General features: G+C 31.3%; 1 protein-coding gene across 1 annotated transcript; it reads left to right on the top strand.

Annotated features, from left to right (window-relative positions):
- Positions 1-1,735: 1,735 nt before the first annotated feature.
- LOC111708995 (FMRFamide receptor) lies at positions 1,736-14,404 on the top strand. The gene is made up of 13 exons (XM_023482535.1): positions 1,736-1,813; positions 4,231-4,296; positions 4,663-4,756; positions 5,008-5,101; positions 5,215-5,280; positions 7,000-7,102; positions 8,361-8,476; positions 8,783-8,875; positions 9,271-9,366; positions 10,481-10,519; positions 12,168-12,200; positions 12,456-12,557; positions 13,891-14,404. Exons 1-13 carry the CDS (start codon positions 1,751-1,753, stop codon positions 13,931-13,933), a joined length of 1,008 nt encoding a protein of 335 aa, XP_023338303.1. The 5' UTR covers positions 1,736-1,750; the 3' UTR covers positions 13,934-14,404.
- The last annotated feature ends 8,351 nt before the right edge of the window (positions 14,405-22,755 follow it).

The following is a 22,755-nucleotide window of genomic DNA, read 5'->3' as shown; positions in this document are numbered from 1 at the left end:
GAAATATCAAGGTTTGTTTTAGCAAGTAAAGAGTCAATTATATAGTAGAGAAAAAAAGGAAGTAAAATTATCATGCAGTTCTTGTCGTTTTTGATTATAATACCATTCTTTGTCGTTGATTCACAATCAAAATAGACCCAACGTAGACCTAGCCTGACTTTATACATGCACACATGGTAAATTAGAATAATGATAACGTGTAGGATCAAATATGGCTAAGTGCTGCAGTTATAGCACACTAGGGGGTCAAGCGCTGCAGCTAGGACAGACATGGGGGCTGAGCGCTGCAACTAGGTCGGGACAGAACCGGAGTTTTTAGTGATATGGGGATAGGTACATCGGATGGTATTCATAAAATGATAATTAAACCGTCCGACAACAATTAAACAATAATTCTAATTGGTTGTTTTTTTCAGAGAGAATTTGCGCGATGTGAGGCTCTCGGTTTAAGAGAGATGAGAGTTAGAGAGCAAGGATCAATCATTCCGTTGTTTTCACTCTTAGAGTCAAATATCCATAGTCGGAGATACTTTCGGAGTCAAGTATACATTGTCGGAGATATTTTCGGAGTCAAGTTTACACAGTCGGAGATACTTTCGGAGTCAAGTTTACACAGTCGGAGATACTTTCGGAGTCAAGTTTACACAGTCGGAGATACTTTTGGACTTAAGCATACATAGTTAGAGATACTTTCAGAGTCAAGTATCCATAGTCGGAAATACTTTCGGAGTCAAGTATACATAGTCGGAGATACTTTCGGAGTCAAGTATACATAGTTGGAGATACTTTCGGAGTCAAGTATCCATAGTCGGAAATACTTTCGGAGTCATGTATACATAGTCGGAGATACTTTCGGAGTCAAGTATATATAGTTGGCGATACTTTCTGAGTCAAGTATACATAGTCGGAGATACTTTCGGAGTCAAGTATTCCATAGTCAGAGTTACTTTCGGAGTCAAGTATTTTAGTCGGAGATAGAAAATTAACAATGTAGGGCAGAAATATTTAACACAAGAAGGTTAGTAAATTAGACTGTGACTGAATTCGAGCTTCGTCGCTAATTTACTTACTGCCTGTTCAAATTTGAACCACTGCACCGATTCAAAATTAGAGGTTAAGGAAAGGATTTAAATCGGTGATTAAAATTTTAAACGGCGGTGGTAAGCAGTATTTTTTTCACTTGGGTTTTCGCTAATCATATACCCAAGAAGAATTGGTACACCATTAATATTTTTGTCGTAAAACAGTTCGGTTCAGCCGTTTGGACGAATTAGAATACTAAAAACAGACAAGCCAAAAACGTTTACAAACATACACTACAGATTAAAATTAATTTAGATAGAAACTGATCAGTGATCAATTGAAACAAACTCAAATTTTCTAATCCCGTCATCTTTGCAACCTGATTGTGTAGTGTACATCTTTAATATGTCCAACTTGGACATTGACTTTACAATTTTGAAGTAGTATTATGTTTTATTCTCTCGGTATTTTTTGACAGTAAAATTCCCAAGCATGATTTAAATCAATTTTAGAATTCCCCTTAAACTATCTTTCTTATAAAACGTCCTATATCCACGGTCCCTTGTCCCTTAAAATTATATATTTTCCACAAATAAAAGAGTTTAAGGTATAGTCATAAAGGAATTTATTAAAATTTAAGGGTTTTAAACTATTAAGAATTAATCAAATTTGATAAAATTAAATTATTCAGAATTTTTTTTACTAAAACTTTTTCGATTAGATTGCGATGAAGGAGGAAGAGACTAGAGTCTCTGAAATTCTTCAGTACTATTTAGATGGCTATGGCATGGTGAGTTTTATTTTTGCACATTACCCTCGCTAGGGAGTGGCAGGTCCAATTGACATTGGTACCTTCTGAACCTTTGTTTGATCAAGAATGAATGATATATCCTTGTTTTTCTAGTAAGAAATAGATTTTGATTAATTGGTGTTTATTTCTAGAAGTTCACACTTGTAAAACAGACATGTCACTTTTTAAACAGTAACGTCTCGTTATATTTATGTTTTTTCGTTTCAAGATAGAACTTTTTTATTTTTCGTGTGTTTAAAATTCATTTATATAACTATTGTTACAACTATAACTATAGTTATAACTATATAAATATAATTAATTGGGCAATTAGAGGTTGAAACTTTCGATGAAAAAGCGTTAACTTACTCCACTAGAAATCAAAATCAAGAGCAGACACTTTTTATGTAATGAAATTGAGTGATTTATCCGTCACTTTTTATGTATGAAATTGAGTGATTTATCCGTCATTTTTTATGTATGAAATTGAGTGATTTATCCGTCACTTTTTATGTATGAAATTGAGTAATTTATCCGTCACTTTTTATGAATGAAATCGAGTGATTTATCCGTCACTTCTTTTGTATGAAATTGAGTGTTTTATCCGTGAAAATTGAAGTTGATTCGTAATATCTCTTATTTTTTTATTGCGAAAAGTAGTGGCGTATCCAGGGGGGGGGACTGCGCAAATAGTCAAAATCATGTTGCCAGATGCTCTGGACTATGTAAATAGCTGTACAACTGTTTATATTTCAGTTAGTCTGGGCCTAGCCCTAGTTTAACTCACTTACAATTTAATAAAACCCATTTATGAATTGGTTCATGTTTTTTCTATTTACTATTTGTAAAAGTCACTGGTTATGTGGTCTCCAGGTCGTGGAGGTAGATAGTTAGTTGTCTCACCACAGTTTAAGCTGAAAGATTTCCGGATAAAGGAAATAGAAATTTCCGGATAAAGGAAATAGAAATTTCCGGATAAAGGAAATAGAAATTTCCGGATAAAGGAAAATGGTAATTTAAAAAAGAGACTATAAATATAAACTAAACAAACGATACATCACAGGGGGGGGGGGGCTGAATCCGTATAATACCTGTTTTTGGATGTAGTAGCCATTAGACCGACTTTATATCAAATGTTTAGCCTATATTTGGATGGATATTTTAAGCCTTATATCCTACTCCATATCTAACGTTTAGTCTACATTTGGATGATCACTCATCTGGACTATATATTGGCCCTATATCCATCTTTTTTTAAACAATTTATTTTTTAAACAAAATTTTTTTTTTAAACAAAACTTTAAAAGATTATTGAATTTTTTTCTCCAACTGTAGTATTTCTTTTTATCTGATCATACATCTGTTTTCTGTTCTTCTTTTTTAGATCTACGCATTATAATCTCTTGTAGACTTGGGAAAATGCATTTTGACACATATTTTTGATTATTACCGTCTTGTTTATGCATGGTCTGACTAAGCACTCCAGCTTTTTAGAATAAAGCTTTCTCAGCGCCTATGCTTAGCTAACAAGGAAAGCTTGGGAGACATATTTATTTTATTCTTACAGGGTGGAAAAAATAAAAGTCACTGCACAAAGCAGGGTTTGCAAATTTGCAAATATCCATTGTCAGAATTCCGCCCCCTTACTAATGACAAGGTTATATAAGAAAGCTTAGGAAAGGAGCGGTATATTAAATCGGTTTAATCTCGGACAGTACTTTAGAATACGGCCTCGTCTACAGCTATCTTTTCCCCGCAGCTGGCAGAGTATAAACTGGTATCATAGTGCATGGTGCACAAACTCTCAGGATTCTACTTTTTATGTTTCCATTTTCAATGTTTCTGGCAAGAGGGAAGGGGAAGAGAGAAAGAAAACCCTCCTTTTCTGCACTATTATATTTTTCTTTCCAGTAGGGTGCACTGTCCTATTGTTCCACACAGGGTTCTGTTCAGCCACAAGAAATTGGAGAGAGTTGAATACGAACCTGACTGTTCTGAGCTGTCTTCATGCTTACACACAGAACCAGATTCAATTGAAAGAATTAACGCCTTTCCAATGATTTCGGATACTTAATAACAGCTAACCAGGCTTGTTATTAAGGAGTATATTTAAAGCTGATAGTAGCAAAGTCTGGATCCAGCTAGCTAAAAACCTCCATTCTCCAGGTTAATACAGGGCTAAAAGATTAATGCAGGCCTCCAATGTTTCTTGTAGATCCGTTTTTTCTTTTCCATTTGTGTGCAGGGGTGTATAGCCCCCATTGTACACTCCTGGCTAAAGTTTCTCTAGTTTGCCATTTTCTCTCTCTCACCCTGTATCTCCGAATACTTTAAGAAGCGCCTCTCAAGACCTTGTAGTTGCCTCTCTGAAAGCTGAATGTAAACTGATTATATCCAACTTTATATCTAATGTTTAGTCTATATTTGGATGTGTGAGCCTTATATCAAACTTTATCTCAGCTCTGGTTCATCTCAAATATAAGGAATATATTTTAAAAGATTGATCTTTAAATATCATTAAACTACATGTAAAGGAACTGAGTATTTGTCACAAACTTTTGCAACCCGATTTTGTGGACCTTTGATTATATTCAAACTATAAAATATTGTTATGATTAAAGTCAGGTCCTTTCATAACAGAAAAATATATATCAGGCATAAAGCCTTTTTGCTTGTAGATATAGCAAATCAAAATGGAAAGCCTGAATTTCAAATTGTTTCATTTTCGAAATCTTGAATGTCAATGTCGAAACATAAAATCCTTCTGTCTTTATTGTCGTGAATAATAAAGCAAGAATAAAAGAAATGTTAAACTTTGAATGATTTATTTTAAAATGTGCCAAAATTAGGGAAGATCAACTTTCGACAATTTGGTGATAATGCTATCGGTCAGTGACCTTTTATTCGTTCTTGTTGCAGTCACAGAAATGTCACTTATTACAGGTAAAACTCTTTCCTGATTTCCCCTTTCCCCTTTTTCCTTTCTCTTTCCCCTTTTCCCTTTCCCTTTCTCCTTTTCCCTATCCCCATTCCCTTTCTCCCTTTTCCCTTTTTCTTTTTTCCTTTCCCCTTTCCCCCACTTCCCTCCTTCCCTTTCCCCTTCCCCTTTCCATTTCCCTTTTCTCAAAGGAGCGATTTCAGTTAATGAGAATATTTATAAAATAATAATAAAAAAAATAAAAAATTTTGTTTAGTTTTCCAGTGGCCGATACACCCGAGGCATCCTTTGATGTTCCTGCTAACTCCCAAGTTCTTTTATCCAATGAAGAACATTCTCAGCAACCTCAGGAACATAATCATAAAGCGACCCTGACATGCATGCCCTTTTTAAAATCTTAAAACTTTCATCTTTACTACATTAAAATTTAAAAAAGCTTTATGTTTATCATTTGTTGGTTTAGTATGTTTTTAACCCTGTCTATAGCTATAGAGAGGTATATGGCAGTCTGCAAACCCTTAACTCACAGGTATATATTTAGAGTTATTGGTTCACACTCACGTGACACGTCAAATTGAAGTAAATTTCACGTTAGATTGAACCATGGGCTCAGATCTGAATTGCACCGTTCATGGTTTTTTCTTTAGCAAAATTGAGTGAAGTATTTGAATTTTTACAATTTTTGTGTAATGTGTACATTAAATTCGCGAATATAAAAAAGTATTTTTTTTGTTAGCGTAACTTCAAGTATAAGTCGGGTATTGCAAAGAATGCAATACACGACTTATACCAGTTGTTTTTATGGTACCATTGTAAGTCGAGTACCGCCCTCTTTGGGTGACTTGAAATCACGCTTACAGTCCCTTTCAGAAAAAATAATCTTGATTGTGCAAGACGATTCTAGTTATTTTTTAGTAATATTTCTCTCCTTTAATTAGATTCATATTTTTCACAGAATTAAATATCTAGATTTCAATTATAATTTAAATTTACAAAAAAGTGAGGAAAATAAAAAATTTGCAAATCAAAAAAACTCACCTCACTTATTTAAAAACTGACATTGAAAAATTAACTTTCAAAAAAAACTTTTTATCAATATTTTCATTTTTTCGTTTTTTATATTTATAATAGAGTTTTCATCCTCATAGATTTTTGATAAAAAAAGCAATTTTTAAGAAAAAATAATTTTGTTAACCATTAATTTCAAAACCTCTATAAAATGTCGTCTTCTACTGGAATCTCCTGTCGGAGACAGCCAAACCAAATTTTCAGCCCGCAAATTCCATTGTCCTCCTCCGACGGAGCTTAAAATATTTTCGTTGTTGTGAAATCATTAAAGTTAAGCAAAATATTTTCATAAGAAGCATAAGTGAATTTCGTTAAATATTCAACTGTAATTTTTCAGAAGTTAAAAACGTATTTCAATACTGACCAACAAATAAGTCACCCCTTCTATCCTTAAATAATTCGTAAGATTTTTTCTACTATTAACATTCATTATAACATTGTACAATTAAACATGACCTATAATTTATGTTATTTTTTAGGAAATAAAGATTTTGTTATCGAATTTCTGAGACGGGGTTACTCTGTTGTGTGTGTATTGTTCGGCCATCGGGGAAAGAATTGTCTGGGGATAATAAACATCCCCCACCAGAATCCTTACCGGCCTACTATTCTGATTTGTCTAGCGTGTTGCTGTTATCCGTCAACAAATTTGTATTTGTTTAGAGAACATTACATCACAGCTGAAAACTCATTTGTTACTTGTACATAAAATGGCATATTCTTAAATATGTATTAGATATATATATATGATTATACATAATATATATACTCTCGTTTGTATCGTATATCAAAGCATTTTCTTTCTTATTTGTCAAAATATCTTATTTCAAATGTAAGATTATAAGGTACGCTAACAGTGGGAGGCGGTAAATTGGTTGTAAATACAATTGTTTCTAAGAGCGAATTGATCCTGAAAAATAAAATTCAAACCAGATAATTACCTTAAATCTGAAATCTGAAATTTAAATGTCCGGAGATGGAATTTAAAGAATTTGAGCCGCGGTTTAAATCCGAAAAAACCCGGTTTAAATTAAGCGCCGGCTTAAATCTTGAAAGATTTGATACAATTTTAAGTGGAACCAACCATATTTAAACCGCGGCTTAAATTTAAACCGCCGCTCAAATTCTTTAAATTCGGCCAAGGGAAAATGTTTGTAAAATGATTAAAGTTCTGTTGAAGGGATCTGAAAGGAACATTCCTGGGGAGTGCTTGGATTCATCTCATCGTGTCCACAATCCTAGCGCTGGGGATAAACGTCACAAAATGGTTCGAAACTACTGTGGTATGTATATATAGATACAGGGAGAACCAAAAACTCTTGAAAAGGAAGGCGACTTTTGGGCTTATATATGTATTTATAGATTAAAAATAAGAGAAATAATTGTCATTTTTATACTAAACAGTTTTTGAATTTTAGCAATTTCCTTCTATGGTTTTGCAGTCTACACTCTATGCAGACTATACCTCTAAAATGTTTCTAAAATGTTTTTATCATAAAATATAGAAATTGAATTTCAAGAAAATTCAAAAATTATATTTACTTTTCCTTCCAGTTCAAATTTTTATCAAATTATTTTCCTAGAATTTTCGGTTAAACCAAGAAAATTTATTGTTTTGTATTTTTCAAAGAAAGTTTATTGTTTTATAAGAATGTCAACAAAAGAAATTGAGTCTTTGCCACAAACCTAAATTTTCTAATCTTTAAATCTTTGCAACCTGATGATGTGAACCTTTGATCATGTCAAACTTAGATTATTCAATCTAACAGAATTTGAAATATCTAAGGTCTACTTCATTGACTTGCAAAGAAATAAGGATAAGAAAATCAAAGTTTGTAGCAAACACTCAATTTCTTTATAGAGAACTTGTGGGCATGAAAGCTCACGCATACAAAGTAAAACGATATACCAGTAAGCCTGTTTCCATTTTGTTATCGAAGTTCTTCTATTTTTTACTCCAGATTGATTAAAAGATGTATGCTCAACGTTTTGCATTTTGCCGTCGTCTAATCATTAAATACACCCCGGTGTACCCTATAAACCATAGTGAACACTTGTAACACAAGCAAAGTGTTCTTACTATTCTTCCTTAATCTTAACTATTGAGATAAATAATTTTTGTCAAATGCAATCTGCATTAATTTACTAATGACTTAAAGAAAAATGGAACTCTCAGGCACAATTGAGTTGCGTCCTTCTGTCCTTTTTTCCGTCAGACATTTTTCTCTATTAAAATTTTTTTTTTAAATCTTTAGAATATTCCTCTGTTTTTTCTCTTTCATGTTTTGGAAACTCTAAGTTCTCTGCCTTCGTAAAAAAGTCTCTCCTATATTCTCCTACTTATCTATTTCTTCCTTCCTTGTGCTATCCTTGCTGCACATTAATTGGATCAACCTGTCCCATGTTTTGTTTAAATAAGACATTTTTTAACAAACCTGAATATATTCTCGTAATATTGACAAACTTAAAACATTTCGAAAGGGTTTTATTAAAAACTACGAACATAACGACACATATCGCTGACCTGGTTTTTAATTCTAGAAAGAGCGTAGTTATTTCCTCGGAGGGAAGTATGGAGATAGATCTGACCCTGCTCTGTGGAAAACCAAACTGGTTTACAGAATGACCGACATGCGAGCCAGCCCATACTACGTCAGGTATACTGTGAAAACCAGAAAACTCTGGAAGAGGAAGACGACTTTTAGACTCAAGTTATGACTTTTTAAAGCGTCATTTCATAAACGAACTGGTCTTGATGTAATATCAAGGGATCCTGTATATAAAGAATTAAATTTTGTCAACTAACTTCCTTTCCTCTCCTGCATAAATTCCGCAAGTCTCTTAAAAATAACTCAATTTTAGGTTTTAAATTCATTGTTTTTTTCTCAGTCAAAAGTCAAATGTTCAATGGCCCCGTTGTGAATCAATTATTGATGAACAGTCCCTTCAATTTTATTTTGTAGTTTTGGGATGGTTATTCCACGCTGGGTTTTCCAAATGTTGGCTCCTCTGATTCTACTCACAATATTTAGCATCCTCACAGGGATTAAACTTAGGTAAGTTCTTACATTTAATTCAAATTCATGTTTAAAATGACCCCCCCTCCTCTTTCTAGAAAAATTCTTGAGTTGAAAAAATGTCGTTTTTTCATTGGGGTTGTTATTAAAATAAACTGACTGAAAAATCAAACTTTTTGGTAAAAACAATTTGTTTTGAATTTCTCCTTTTTTTACGGAATAGAATTCAGTCTTTACAAAAAGCTCTGATTTTCTTATCTCTATATCTTTGCAACCCAATTTCGTAGACCCAGTTATTTCAAACTTTGAATTTGGTTAGATAAAATAATTTAAGTTTAAAATATCAAAGATTTGCACCATCATATAAGAATTAGAAAATCACCAGACTCAATTCCTTTAAACTTATTCTAGATCTAATTTATATTTGTATCTAGAGAGTTCCTGGCTAGATCAGAAAACAGAAAGGAGGTTCGTCCAACATTAATCACAGGACTCCTTATACTAGAGTTCATCCTACTCAATATACCAAGGTATGTACTGTACTGTACTGTACTGTACTGTACTGTACTGTACTGTACTGTACTGTACTGTACTGTACTGTGCTGTACTGTAAAGTCGTGAATTCATTTCCATATATTTGGGACACCCTGTAGAGTGTAGAGTGATCAGGGTACCCTCTACCCATGGCCGATGTTCAGAGGGTGAAAAAATATTTCCAAAATTTAAAATGTCAATATTAGTTGAAATCTGTCAAAAGCAGAAAGATATCTTCAGTGTGTTCTTTTATAAATACATTTTGCAATTATCGACATTTTTATATAGTTAATTATATTCTTTTTTCATTTTCTATTTCTGATCCCAAGTCTACACAAATGTTTAGATCCAGTTAGAAGAAAAAAGTTTTCTTGTTTTCAAATCTTCTTTTTTAAACCAGAGCTGAATACTTTAGAATTTGATATCCCAATTACTTATTCTGAGTATCCAATGGACACACTTTTGATTTTCTTCTTAAACCGTTTTTTTGGATAAAGTAGAGAAAAATCAAAACCCGCTTTTTTAAAATTTAGAGAGTCCCTCTCATTTCTGTATAAAATCTTAAATGGCGCGCAAAATTTCAAATGTATTTGGTTTTTATCTGCGACTCTGATTGGTTGAATTTTGTACACTTTTCAGGATACAAGTACAAGATTAGGTTAGTCTCGATATTAAGAAAAAGAGAGGATCAAGCATTAATCTCAATTTCCCCCATTCTAAAGTTTTCAGCTCAGATTGTAAAGTGCAACTGGATTTAAACGAATCGACAGTAAAAAACTGCTCCCAATTCTTAGATAAAAGACGACCACAAAATAAAATTAATAAATTATTAAACTTTAAAAAACCCAGAATATTGAGCTGAAACTGACTAAATAATGATGCATTAGGGCTATAAATAGCTAAATCTGATAAAAATATTTTTTTTGAAAGCCTTGTTATACTAGATATATTAAAAAAGTTTTAAAAAATTTAAATACCACAAAAAGTCGTCTCTAAATGAAGTAACTAAAATCTAAAGTACAGAATGGTTATCAAGGTAAAAATGGGAAAAAAATTAAGAAAAAAAAACAAAGCTTACATTCTTTTAATAATGTATTATCTTCTGTTTAGGTATATTCTGATCATCTCGGAAGCTTTACTCAACACAAAGTAAGTTGACCATTGTAATGAAAAACTTTTTTAAACATTTTTAAAATGTTCTTTTTAAACAAGGAGACTAAAATATTAACCCTATTTGGCCTGGGGGGAAGGGGTCAATTTGCCCCCCCCCCTCTATCGTTTTTACAATAATTCAAAAATTGTTTTTGCCAAGAAGCTCAAATTTTCTGGATTTACTAACTAACCCATGCCCATCACATGAGGCTAAACTCTGAGCTTTTATACCTACTGCCTGAGTCCTCAAGCCTACTTATTTTACATATACCAGACTAAATCTATATTTAGACCTACTTCCAGTCTTTGTATTTCTACATTTTATTGCTCTTTGGACAAAAGCAAGAAGATTTCAAAATTTTTGCAAAGAAATTTTGCATAGAGTTTTGCACAGACGCCTTTAAAGGGAATTTGCACATTTTCAGTTTTTCTTGAATACACATTCAGGTTTTAAAAATTTTGCAAATGTTTTTGCACATTTGAATTTGCTGGGTCAAGGACTTTTCAAAAATGAATAATTTGTTGCAATTTGCGAAATTTATTTGTACAATTTTTGCTTTTTAACTATATTTCGCAATTAATATTTGGATTTTTTCAAATTTGCCATTTGTTGCCAGATTATTAAATAGAGCCTAATGGCTTTCCAAAAACGTATCAAATATTATAGATTTGTATCACAATAAGAAAATAAGAGGAGGGGCAGCCAGTCAGTAAACCAGGCGTCAGGCTAGATAGGGTTAAGACACTTGCTTTTACAAGGAATTAGGTGTTTGTGCGTTGGTTTTGTTTGTTAATTAAATTGTAAATAAACGTCTAAATACATTGTTACCTTCACAAAAGAATCCCTAATTATTAACTAGAGGAATAAAAATAGATTTTCTAACCAAGGTTTAAATAACTTAAGTTTTTTTTGTACAACACTCTCAGAGATTTCTCATGAACTTCCATAGAAATATTCCGGAAACATTCTGAGGAATTTCTTGCAGAAAAATTCCTGAGAAATTCTCAGGATTTCCGCGAGACTATGTCTTTTATGCAGTTCCCCGAAAAATCCGCAAAATTAGGGACCAAGTCCTTAGTATTTCTCAGGAATTTCCGGAGAAGTATTCCGCAGAAATTCTCAGGAATGCCTTTGGAAAAATTCCTCTCAAAACTTTGAACCCCAAAAAATCTCTAATATTGTTGACTAATTCCAGGGAATTTCTCGAGAATTTCCGAGGCATCATTCACAAGAACTAGTTCTCGAGAAATTCCTCGGAAATTCTTCAAAGCAAGTCACCAAAACTGGAGAACTTGGGGAAATTCCTAACTTTTGTTACCTGGGAAGAATCCATATTTAAAAAAAGGGCATTTACGATTTACAACGGCAACATTGAAATAAATTCATCTGTTCATTAATGTAGAAGATATAGTCGTTTTAGTCTCAAAAAATGAATAATTCTGACGGTTTCAGGCATTTCTTTCAAATATCACTTTTTTACAAAAATTACTTTTAAACATTGTATATGTTATTGAACAAACTAACTTTTAAGTGTACTGTTGGTATTCAGACATGCCATTCTACAAATGGAAGGTCTCTTGAAACCGTCCCCAAATACACTCCAAGTCCCAACAGCGATAACTAATGTTTTTTTTCTCTTTTTAGAACTCCACCAGACTGGTTCTTCTGCCTTATGAGGTTCGTATTTTTACCATAAAAATCATTTTAAAAAATGTAAATTTAAGAAATTTCATTCGATGTTTTTATTAGTGTTTATTTTCTTTTAAGTTTCCCTTGTTTCTTTTAGCTGAACATTGGTTAATTTCAAATGCTTCGAAAAAAATGGCTAAAGGCTACAGGGTACCGTAACGGTTTACAGTGAGAATCACTAAAACTTAAGTCAGTAGCTACCCTTTAAACAGAACCATGTCATGACTTGACCTGTATTATTAGTGTGAACAACCTGCTCCAGATCTTAAACACAAACATGAACTTCTTTTTCTACGCGGTGATGAACAAGAACTTCAGAAACGGCCTCAAATCTCTGTTTTTCAGGTATAGAATTTCCTGCGAATTTTTTGGGAAAATTTTTTAGATCATTTTAATTATTAAAGAAAGTTTTTAAATTTTAGAACGCAATTACTAATATTGTTGTCCGATATTTTATACTTGTATGATCTTTGTTCCCAAACAAGTATTTTTTAAATGACAAGTTTACAAGTAAACAAAGAGAAGTTGTAAATTGACAACTTCTCTTTGTTTAAATATTAAAGGTTCTAGTTTCTTCAATTTTTAAAAGAAATAATCTATACAATTTCAAATTGTCAATCATTAAGCTCAGGCCCGTAACCAGGATTTTTCCAGGGGGGTGGTGCAAAGTAGCGCGTCGCCGGTGAAATTTTTTTTTTTTTTTTTAAAGCAATGCTTGGTTTGTTTTTACGGTGGTATATGGTTTTCTTTATTACATTGTCAATGTACGCTATAAAGACTAACCTTTTTAACAAGTGTATTTAAGCTTTTAAGGGTTACATTTTAGTGTCTGAAACTTTTCAGTTTACATATACAATGTACATAAAAAATAAATGAATGTTACTTTAGCTTAAGGAAAAAATTCATTATTTAAAATCAAGGCTTCTTGTCCCTCGGCCTCATCATGATATTATGAAGATGAATAAAATTTCTAATATTTTGTTTAAAAGAGTTTATTTATTGACATTGAGACATTGAGACATTCTTAGTGAATTTTTTAGTACTAAAAAAACCTTCTACTTTGACTAAAAATGACAAATATCCTCACTTAAAATAATGTTTTTGAAACTCCCAAAAATGGCTATTGTATTCCAAAATAAATGGACGAATTTTTTCCTTTTAACCAACTGTTCAAACTTTAAAGGATGTTTTACTTTGTATAAGTATTTGATTTCAGAGATGTCAAGTTTGACATCTCTAGATTTTAGAAAATTATGAGAAACAATTACTTTTATATGGGACGGGGGGGGTGTGTAAATTTGTCATTGCACCCCCCTTTTGAGAAGAAAGGGGGGTGCACCTGCACCCTTGCACCCCCCCCCTGGTTACGGGCCTGATTAAGCTTTATCTTCTATTTTTCTGCATCCTGTGATTAAATGTAAATATAGATTTAATAAAAATGATTTTTAAACAGGGTTACCCACAAAGGTTAAGACTTTAAACACGACCTAAATATGACAATCCCATGGTTAAAATAACTCTTCTGCCTTGAATATTGTCTTGTTTAATAATCTGGCAAAGATAAAAACAAGTTTACAGATGCAGAGAATCGTGATTATGAGGAAACAGACAGTATAATTTCAGCACAATCGTCTCATTCTTTGTATTTAATCATTTAATTGAAATATATTTCTTGCAGAAGATGTCAAACTGATAGCCAAGGACCAATTGTGGATGTTTGAAGTATTTGAGAAGACTAGCTCAATTTCCAGTCGGAATATGTTTCTTGTATGAACAATTGGTCCGTTCTAAAGACGTACTTTATAGGAATATAGTTTGGCCGTTAGATGTCTGTTTCACGTCGTCTGGTCGGCCATTGTTATAGTCTTGAGAAGAAACGTACTCTGAGCTAAAAACGTGAAAATAAGAGAAAGCAAGATGGCCGAATAAAACTAGTTCCGTTAGATTCGAGTTTGGATTCAACACAAGGGACAGGTCGTCATTGCATATGTTTTTTTTAATTGAGCAGAGAAATTCATTCATATCACCTCAATATCCAGTCCTAACCCTCCCGTCCGTTATGTTTACAGCAAATCAATACAATAAATCGTTTACCAAACGCTGATTGAAAAAAGATTGATGTATCCCTGATACAAACTTTTCTTGACATATTAAATTAACAATATTTTTTTTTTTTTTTTAATTCAATTCGGTGATAACATGACTCAAACATCAGCAAGATACAGATCCATATTGAGAGATAGCTAATGATAATCCAAAGATCTCAAGACTAAAGTTAGAATTTTAGATAAGGTTTTATCTATAATACATGTTTTTTTGTATGTAAATGTAATGTCTATATTTGTCAAATGAAGTGATGTAACCTTTACGGTTGAGTCAATTTGGTTTCAGTGAGTCTAATCAGTAAAAAAGCATTTTTTTTGAAGAGGAAAGAAGCTCAGATTTTTATTTCCTGTCAAGATTCATTAACTTTTTAAACCTTGCTCATATGGCATTGCAATTTAACAATAAATATAACCGTAACAAAAAAATAAAAACAATCATGTCAAAAGTCCAACAGGCTAAACAGATCAGTTTGACCACAGGGAAGGTTTATGGAGTTTTTAAGTCAACAAATGTTGCCCGAAAAAAAGTTGACATTTAACCCTATTCCTGCTGGGGGGGGGGGGGCCCCCTCCTGTAGTTTTTTTTTACACAAGTCAAAAACTATTGGTCTGACTGAGGCTATTGAAATTTTTGACTTTTCCTAAATACCCATAGCCTTCCCTTTAGGTCTAAACTGGGCTTTTATACTAATTGCCTGAGTCATCAAGTACAATGCCTGAATAACTACTACTGAATAACAAACTAAATCTTTGTTTTGACCCACTTTCAGTTGTCGGATTTTGATAATTTTTAGCTTTTTGGAAAACCTATGACATAAGAAAACGGAATGCACATTTTTGAACACAACCTGTCAAAAGACATTTGCACATTTTTAGTTTTTCATAATCACACATAAGGTTATTAAAAATTAGCAAATTTTTTTTGCATATTTGAAATGGCATGGTCAAAGGCTTTCAAAAATGTATATTTTATTATTTTTTGGACATTTTTTTGCACATATTTTTACTATATAACTGGATTTCGCAAAAGAAAATTAATTTTTGCAAAGAAATTGAGTATTTGCCACAACCTCTGATTTTCTAATCACAACAAGTTTGCAACCATATGTCGTAGACCTTAGATATTTCAAACTCTGAATTCTGGTAGATCAAATAATTTGAAATATTAAAGCCATCAACTTGCACAGATATAGGGATTAGAAAATTCAAAGTTATAGGAAAGACTCAATTCCTTTGCAAATTTGTTTGCGGATTCTAAAAGTAGCGCATTTGAGCTTTCCCATGATGTATCATTTTTCATATTTGGACATCAAACACGGGTTAAGAGGGGGGGTGGGGGCGTCAAATTGACCCCCCCCCAGCCTATCCTGGTTTTCAAGAAACCCAGCAGGGATAGGGTTAATAGTTAAATAGAAAAAGCTGAGAAAATTTGAGAACGATTAAAATTATGACTTTTATTGTTTAGTTATGTTTATTGTTATGTTTAGTTATTTACCTGCTTATGAGACTTTTCTACATTGTCATAACGTTTAGTATTTAATTAGAAACCTAAATAATTTCTATTAAAAAATACATTATATGTGAATGTGTACCAGTACAATATATTTTGGAACGTTTTTATCCATGTATTTTCTAAGCATTTTGAGTATTTAAGTACATCATTTCAAATACTTAAAATTTAAAATTTAAAGCCTATACTTTTCACAGGTTTCTCCGCATAAGTAAAACTTTACTTTTGTCAACCCTTTTTTAAAACTTTTGGATTTAGATGAAAATTAATATTCATGCTTCTAAATATATTCTAAATTTATACAATTCAACTTCTTTCTCGAGTGTTCCAAGGAACACTCGAGGGGTTCCTTGGGATTGAAGAAGATTGATTAGAAAAAAATGAATTGCCTTTAAAAAGATCTTTATATATATTATTGATGTGATAAAGTCAAGTTTCAGATTAACTAAATTTAAAAATATATGTTGTACTTTTGAACTGATCCCGCCTGAAAAGGGTGTTTGGACCAAAAACTCTTTTTCGTTTGGTTTAAAGAATTTCATTAAAAATTCCAAAAAAAAATATAATTCTTAATACTTCTCCTGTACATATTTCTACAATTTTTATACCAAAGTATTTAAAACTTTGCAAAAAGCAAATATTTCTCAAGCAAAATTGGTTTTAGCGCAACTTTTTTGCTTCACAAAATTTCAAGTTTTCTTATTTCTATTTTGTTATTAAAATAAAAATCATTTACTGTCTATAAGCTCATTTTATGTTAATTATTATTATTGTGCCAATTTAAAATCTTTAAAATTTGTAAAAAAAAACTTCTTTTTAAAACTCAAGATTTTTGTTTTAAAATGATTTTGAAGGTACATTTCATTTAAAAAAAAGTTTATGATGGATATGCCTTACTCTTAACCTACTTTATTAGGCAAATTCATCACACAGAAGTGTTAATGCGGAATTAAATAAATATTCTTACTAATGAGAGAGTGCATATTGCACTATACTATAAGTAGCCTTAGAGACCTTCTAAATTCAGGTCTGAGGGGTCTAGAGCTACTCTAGTAACACTTGTGAGAAAGTGTCATCTGTCTGGTGCTTGGATGCAAGGTTGTATAAAATGGTTGCTTACTCTCGATGCGCTCCAATGTACGGGAAATGTCGTTACTCGTCTCTTAAGCAAAGATAGATAAAATCCGTATATGACATCACTGATTATAGAGGCGCGAGTGACGTCATATGCGGATTTTATCTATCTATGCTGAGAAGACGGCATTTTCCGTACATTGGTGCGCATCGAGATTAAGCAATCTTATTATACAACCTTTCATCAAAACACCAGTTAGTTGCTTTCATGAGTTAGTATATTATAAAAACAGTGTATCAATACCTAGATTATAAAAACAGATTATTTAGTTAAAACGTACTTTATTATTTAACATGTCAATAAACTAATAAGAAACAAATAATTGGATTCTTTTCTTAAAGAATTCGTTTTAAAAAAACTTTAATGTTTGCTCTATTAGATTTTAAATTTCTATTCTGATGAAAATATTTTCAAAAATTAATTTTTACTATGTATTTTATATATATACAGTGATAACAAGAAAACTCCGAAATTGGAAAACGTTTTAAGACTCAATTTTTAAGTTTAAATAGTCCAATGAGCATGGGACACAGCAATTGTGCAGTGTAAACAGACCCATTTCACTTAATTAATGATTTAATAAGCATCTAGTAAAACTATTTGCTTTTTAACATCAAGTACACTTAAGTTTTGCTGTAAATTCGTCTTCCTATACCAGAGTTTTTTGGTTATTACTGTATATTTATATATTATTTCAATAAATGTTTAAAAGAATTTTGTGATCTTTTAATAATTTTATTTATTTTTTATCTTAAGTTTTTCTTTCATTTTTTTCTTATCTCTAGAAACTAGAGGCTTTCATTTGAAATAATAATATGTGAGTGAAAGAAAGATTTTTAAACAAAAGTTTTCGGAAATAAAGTCTAAAACTTCGACCCTAGAAAAGTTTTGTTGAAAAAAGTCATAAAAATAAGAGGAATTTGTAAAAAAGTCCTTAAAATAAGAGGTATTTGTAAAAAAGTCCTTAAAATAAGAGGTATTTGTAAAAAAGTCCTTAAAATAAGAGGTATTTGTAAAAAAGTCCTTAAAATAAGAGGTATTTGTAAAAAAGTCCTTAAAATAAGAGGTATTTGTAAAAAATTCCTTAAAATAAGAGGTATTTGTAAAAAAGTCCTTAAAATAAGAGGTATTTGTAAAAAAGTCATAAAAATAAGAGGAATTTGTAAAAAAGACCTTAAAATAAGAGGTATTTGTAAAAAAGTCCTTAAAATAAGAGGTATTTGTAAAAAAGACCTTAAAATAAGAGGTATTTGTAAAAAAGTCCTTAAAATAAGATGTATTTGTAAAAAAGTCCTTAAAATAAGAGGTATTTGTAAAAAAGTCCTTAAAATAAGAGGTATTAGTAAAAAAGTCCTTAAAATAAGAGGTATTTGTAAAAAATTCCTTAAAATAAGAGGTATTTGTAAAAAAGTCCTTAAAATAAGAGGTATTTGTAAAAAAGTCCTACACTGTAAAGAAAAAAACTTCAGTGAATCCAAAACTGCAAAATTCATTTCCAGTAACATTTTTCTTGGGACTTTTTAAACCAAGTTTTTATTTCAAGGTTTTTTTCAAGAAATTATTTTTCGCCGTGACTTACTTACTTATGATCGCGAGAGGAATGTTTTTTTTCTGATTTTTAAAAAGGTAAAATTCAGAGATAATTTTTTTTTGAAAATATATGATCTTCAAAATGCTGATATCTACTGCAAAAAATAATTTGGGATGAATCATTCTTGAAGAAAACGTGATTTAAAATGCAGCGCGGCATTATCTTGTATATTGCTGGTTTTAACAAGTTAGCCTTAAATCATCGAAAATATATTAAAGTTTAAAAACAATACTTCAAAACTTTTGAAAAATTCACAAAATAATTTTAACAAAATTAAAACTGTTAATTAAGTTGTGAACTTTTGAACAGATTAAAAATAGGATTAGATGAAAACTTTCGAATTTAGATAAGTCTTGACACTTGAGTCCTTGATTAGATGAAAGGGAATTGAGTTTTTGACACAAACTCTGATTTTCTAATCTCAATATTTCTCCAATGTCCCAAACATTTCAAACTAAGAATTCTGTTAGATCAACTAATATGAATTACAAATTTGAGTTTGTGGCCACGACTCAACTCCTGTGTGCATTTATATAAACGTGAATTTATTTCAGTTTCCAAAAGTAAAAACTTCCTCTACAGCCTTTGTTTGTTTGAATTTAAAATAAAATATTTAGAGAAACAACTAAATTTTTCATACGTTTATTTATAATTTACAGTGTGCAGTGGTCGACATTTATATAAATAATTTGAAAACGTTTTTCAATTTTTGATTTCTACAAAGCTTTCAAATATCATGGACGCACATAAACATGGTAACATAGCATAGTTCTCAATAAGCATCTTCTCTTTCTTTACTTGTAAACTTGTATTTTGAAAACATTTTAAAGAATTGTCAAAATTGGAAATTCACCAAATACCTTGGAACTTGGGAAATTCCCCAAAAGCCTGGGAATCTGGAAATTCTCTGGGTATTTGGGAAATTTCTTAAATAGCTAGACATTTGAGAAATTTCCTATAATTGAAAAATAAAACACCCTTTAAAGAATCTGGAGAATTGCACAAATATCTAGGGGAATCTGGGGAATTCCTCAGATACCTGGGAATCTGAGAAAATTCCCAAAATACCTGGGAATCTTGAGAATTCCCAAATGCTTGGGAATCTGGGGAATTTCCCAAATTCTTATTTATCAATCATAGGAAATTTCTAAAATGCCGAGCTATTTGGGAAATTTCCCAAATATCTAGTCATTCGAGAAATTTACAAAATCTTAAAAATATACCACCCTCAAATTCACACAGGAATTGGGGAAATATCGGGAATTATCCAAATGCTTAGAAATTTCGGAAATCCCCCAAATACCTGGGAATCTGGGGAATTCCCTAAATTCCTACTTCCTTCAAAAGTATGATTGCTGTCGGGTCATGTCAATCTATATAACGCCGACATCTGTATTTTTTCAACTTCTTGAAAAATGTTTGTTTACCGGTTTGTTTGTCTGGTTAGAGGGACCGTTTGCAAAATTTTAAATGGCAAGCCATTTTTATAGAGCAACATGCCCGATTCACAACGGTACCTTAAAAATATTTTTCTTTTTAAAAAAATATTTTTTACTCTTAAATTTTATAATTTTCCATTCCGGTTTCTCCGCCTAATTTTATCATGGGCAGCACGGTAAACTAGAGGTCCTCGTCAATAGTTCAGCAGTGAGCATTAACTTTAGAACCCAATTTTAACCACTAAATGTAGATTTTTTGCTATTTTTACTTTTTGTTTGTTTGTGTGTTTGAATATTTACGCGTAAAAAATCTTTTACAGTATTTCTGACGGATTTTAAAATAAAGATTAAAATATGAAACAGACAGATTGCACATCGATGTCGTTAGTTTTACGTACAGTTCAGGCTCTTCCAGGAAAAAAACACAATAATTTAACTAAAAAATAATTCAACTAAAAAATAATTCAACTAAAAAATAATTCAACTAAAAAATAATTTAACTAAAAAATAATTCAACTAAAAAATAATTTAACTAAAAAAAATTCAACTAAAAAATAATTCAACTAAAGAATAATTTAACTAAAAAATAATTCAACTAAAAAATAATTCAACAAAAAAATAATTTAACTAAAAATTATTTCTTTCCAATAGAGAAAAACGATGATCTAAGGCCACCGTTGTGAATCAATACTGTCCCTTTAACTTTATTTTCACTTTGAATACCATTGAATATTTGTAGATATGATTTTTTAAACTGCAAGGACACATTTTATCAAACAACAACTGCATTAAAACTTTATTGATCATAAATTGATTATTATTTATTAACAAAGGATGTGACTAAACTAGTTTTTTATTTACTTTTAACTATGCTTTCTGTCCACTTCTCAGGGTATATTTTAATTCAAATTTTAATTTTGGCTCCTTTTCTGGGCATTTCACCATGTACGATAAAAAATAATAACAAAAAATAAGTTCACGGATTTAATAATAATTATTCGTGGATTTTTTAAAATTTTACGAATATGATAAGGTTTTGGAGACAAATCTTGGTAATTACTAGCATCCATAAGCCTTCCCTGGAATCATACATATAAGCTGCCTTCAAAATGTTTGGCCCTATCGGTTCATCCGTTTTGACGTTTAATGGATACAAACAAACAGACACCCAAGCTAAGTATATTACTTTTCAAAGAATTGAGAGTTTAAACATTTTTTTTTGTATGCACACTAAGATTGCTCTTTTACACATATACACAAAGAAAAAACCAGGCACTCTGAATTTTTGAAAGTTTTTAAGTTACTACCGTTCTACATGGCTGCAATTAGAACTAACGTAAGTTGTTTATAGAAAACAGTATAAAATTTATGGTAGCATCTAAACTGTATCTTTAAAATCATAAAAACTTACAACCGTATTACAAAGAAAAAAAATAGGCACTCTGAATTTTTGAAAATTCCAAAGTTACTCCCATTTTTAATGGCAGTTTGAACTGATACATGTTGTTAGAAAACAGTTTAAAATACAAGGTAGTAGATCTTAAAACCTTACTACCATTTTTACAAAGAAAAAAAGGAACTCTGAATTATTAAATGTATAATTGAAATCATAAAAACTACTTAATACAAGGTAGTAGATCTTGAAACCTTTCTACCATTTTTACAAAGAAAAAAAGGAACTCTGAGTCGGATTATTGAATGATTCTAAAGATGATTTTTATATCCCTTTCTCTCTCTTATTCTAACTTGACAATAATACGTTCATCCTTTCCAAAATGTCGTCTTCATTCCTATTTGATATTTTTATCCACTAAATCACTTATTCTCTTATAGTTTTACACACACATATTTTATTCTTTCTGTTATACTAAACTTCAATATTTTGACCATTCATTTGTAATTTGTCCACCTTTTTTATTCTGTAATTCATCAGCCATCTTTTCATTTTCCCCCTTTTTATACTGTGACACCTGTATCGCTGTAAATGTATCTTTCTATCAACCTGTGCATATATATCTATCTATCATGTATCTATCTATCCACAACCACCTGTATAACCTCAAACCTCACTCACACAAACTACAATCACACACACTCCCACACTTACACTCACAAACACCATACAAATATATAAACGTAATTGTATTTACCTCTTCTTTGAATTCGAATTTAACGATTACCATGACTAGTCATTAAATTTGAATTCTATGTACATATCATTTTTCTGTTTTAAAAAAAGGAAACAATATTTCTAGCGTACATTATTTGGGATTTGTACGATATTTTATGCATAGAAATACGTTATTTAAAACAACTTTATGTGCCATCTTTTTAAAATGCACCTCTTTGGATTTGGGAATTGAATCTAGATGCCGTACTCTTGTAACGATTGGTTTCGGTACCACCCATCTAACAAAGTAGTCCTCGGGCATCACATGAAACAATTTCAAATCCAAGCAGCTTCAACGAAAGGAATAGCCAACCTTTAGTTGGGCAGGTCGACAACTTGTATCATTTAGGAATTAGCCAATCTTCATATGAAACCAGCTGTCAGCTTGCGCATTTAAAAAGACTGCATATATCAAACAACCTTTTCTATCTGTACATGTATTTACAAGACATATACAGTACATGAAACTTTTCCAAATACCGTTCCTTATCTCTGTTGAAACTGTATCTAAGTAGATCTACTTCCTAGTTAATTAGTTTCATGTACTGCAGAGTATTATACCTTCTTCTTATTTCACACTCAGTTTAATCGTC

This window comes from Eurytemora carolleeae, unplaced genomic scaffold (genome assembly GCF_000591075.1).
Source record: "Eurytemora carolleeae unplaced genomic scaffold, Eaff_2.0 scaffold926, whole genome shotgun sequence".
NCBI classification, from domain to species: Eukaryota; Metazoa; Arthropoda; class Copepoda; order Calanoida; family Temoridae; genus Eurytemora; species Eurytemora carolleeae.
The sequence above is the reverse complement of the archived record's forward strand: the minus strand, read 5'-3'. Positions and strand labels throughout refer to the sequence as shown.

Excerpts from the sequence above, each read along its gene's own strand:
- LOC111708995 (XM_023482535.1), top strand. The coding sequence starts at position 1,751 with ATGAAGGAGGAAGAGACTAGAGTCTCTGAAATTCTTCAGTACTATTTA. Across the intron at positions 4,757-5,007 it reads AGAAATGTCACTTATTACAG|TTTTCCAGTGGCCGATACAC; the intron begins GTAAAACTCTTT and ends AATTTTGTTTAG. Across the intron at positions 5,281-6,999 it reads TGCAAACCCTTAACTCACAG|GGATCTGAAAGGAACATTCC; the intron begins GTATATATTTAG and ends GTTCTGTTGAAG.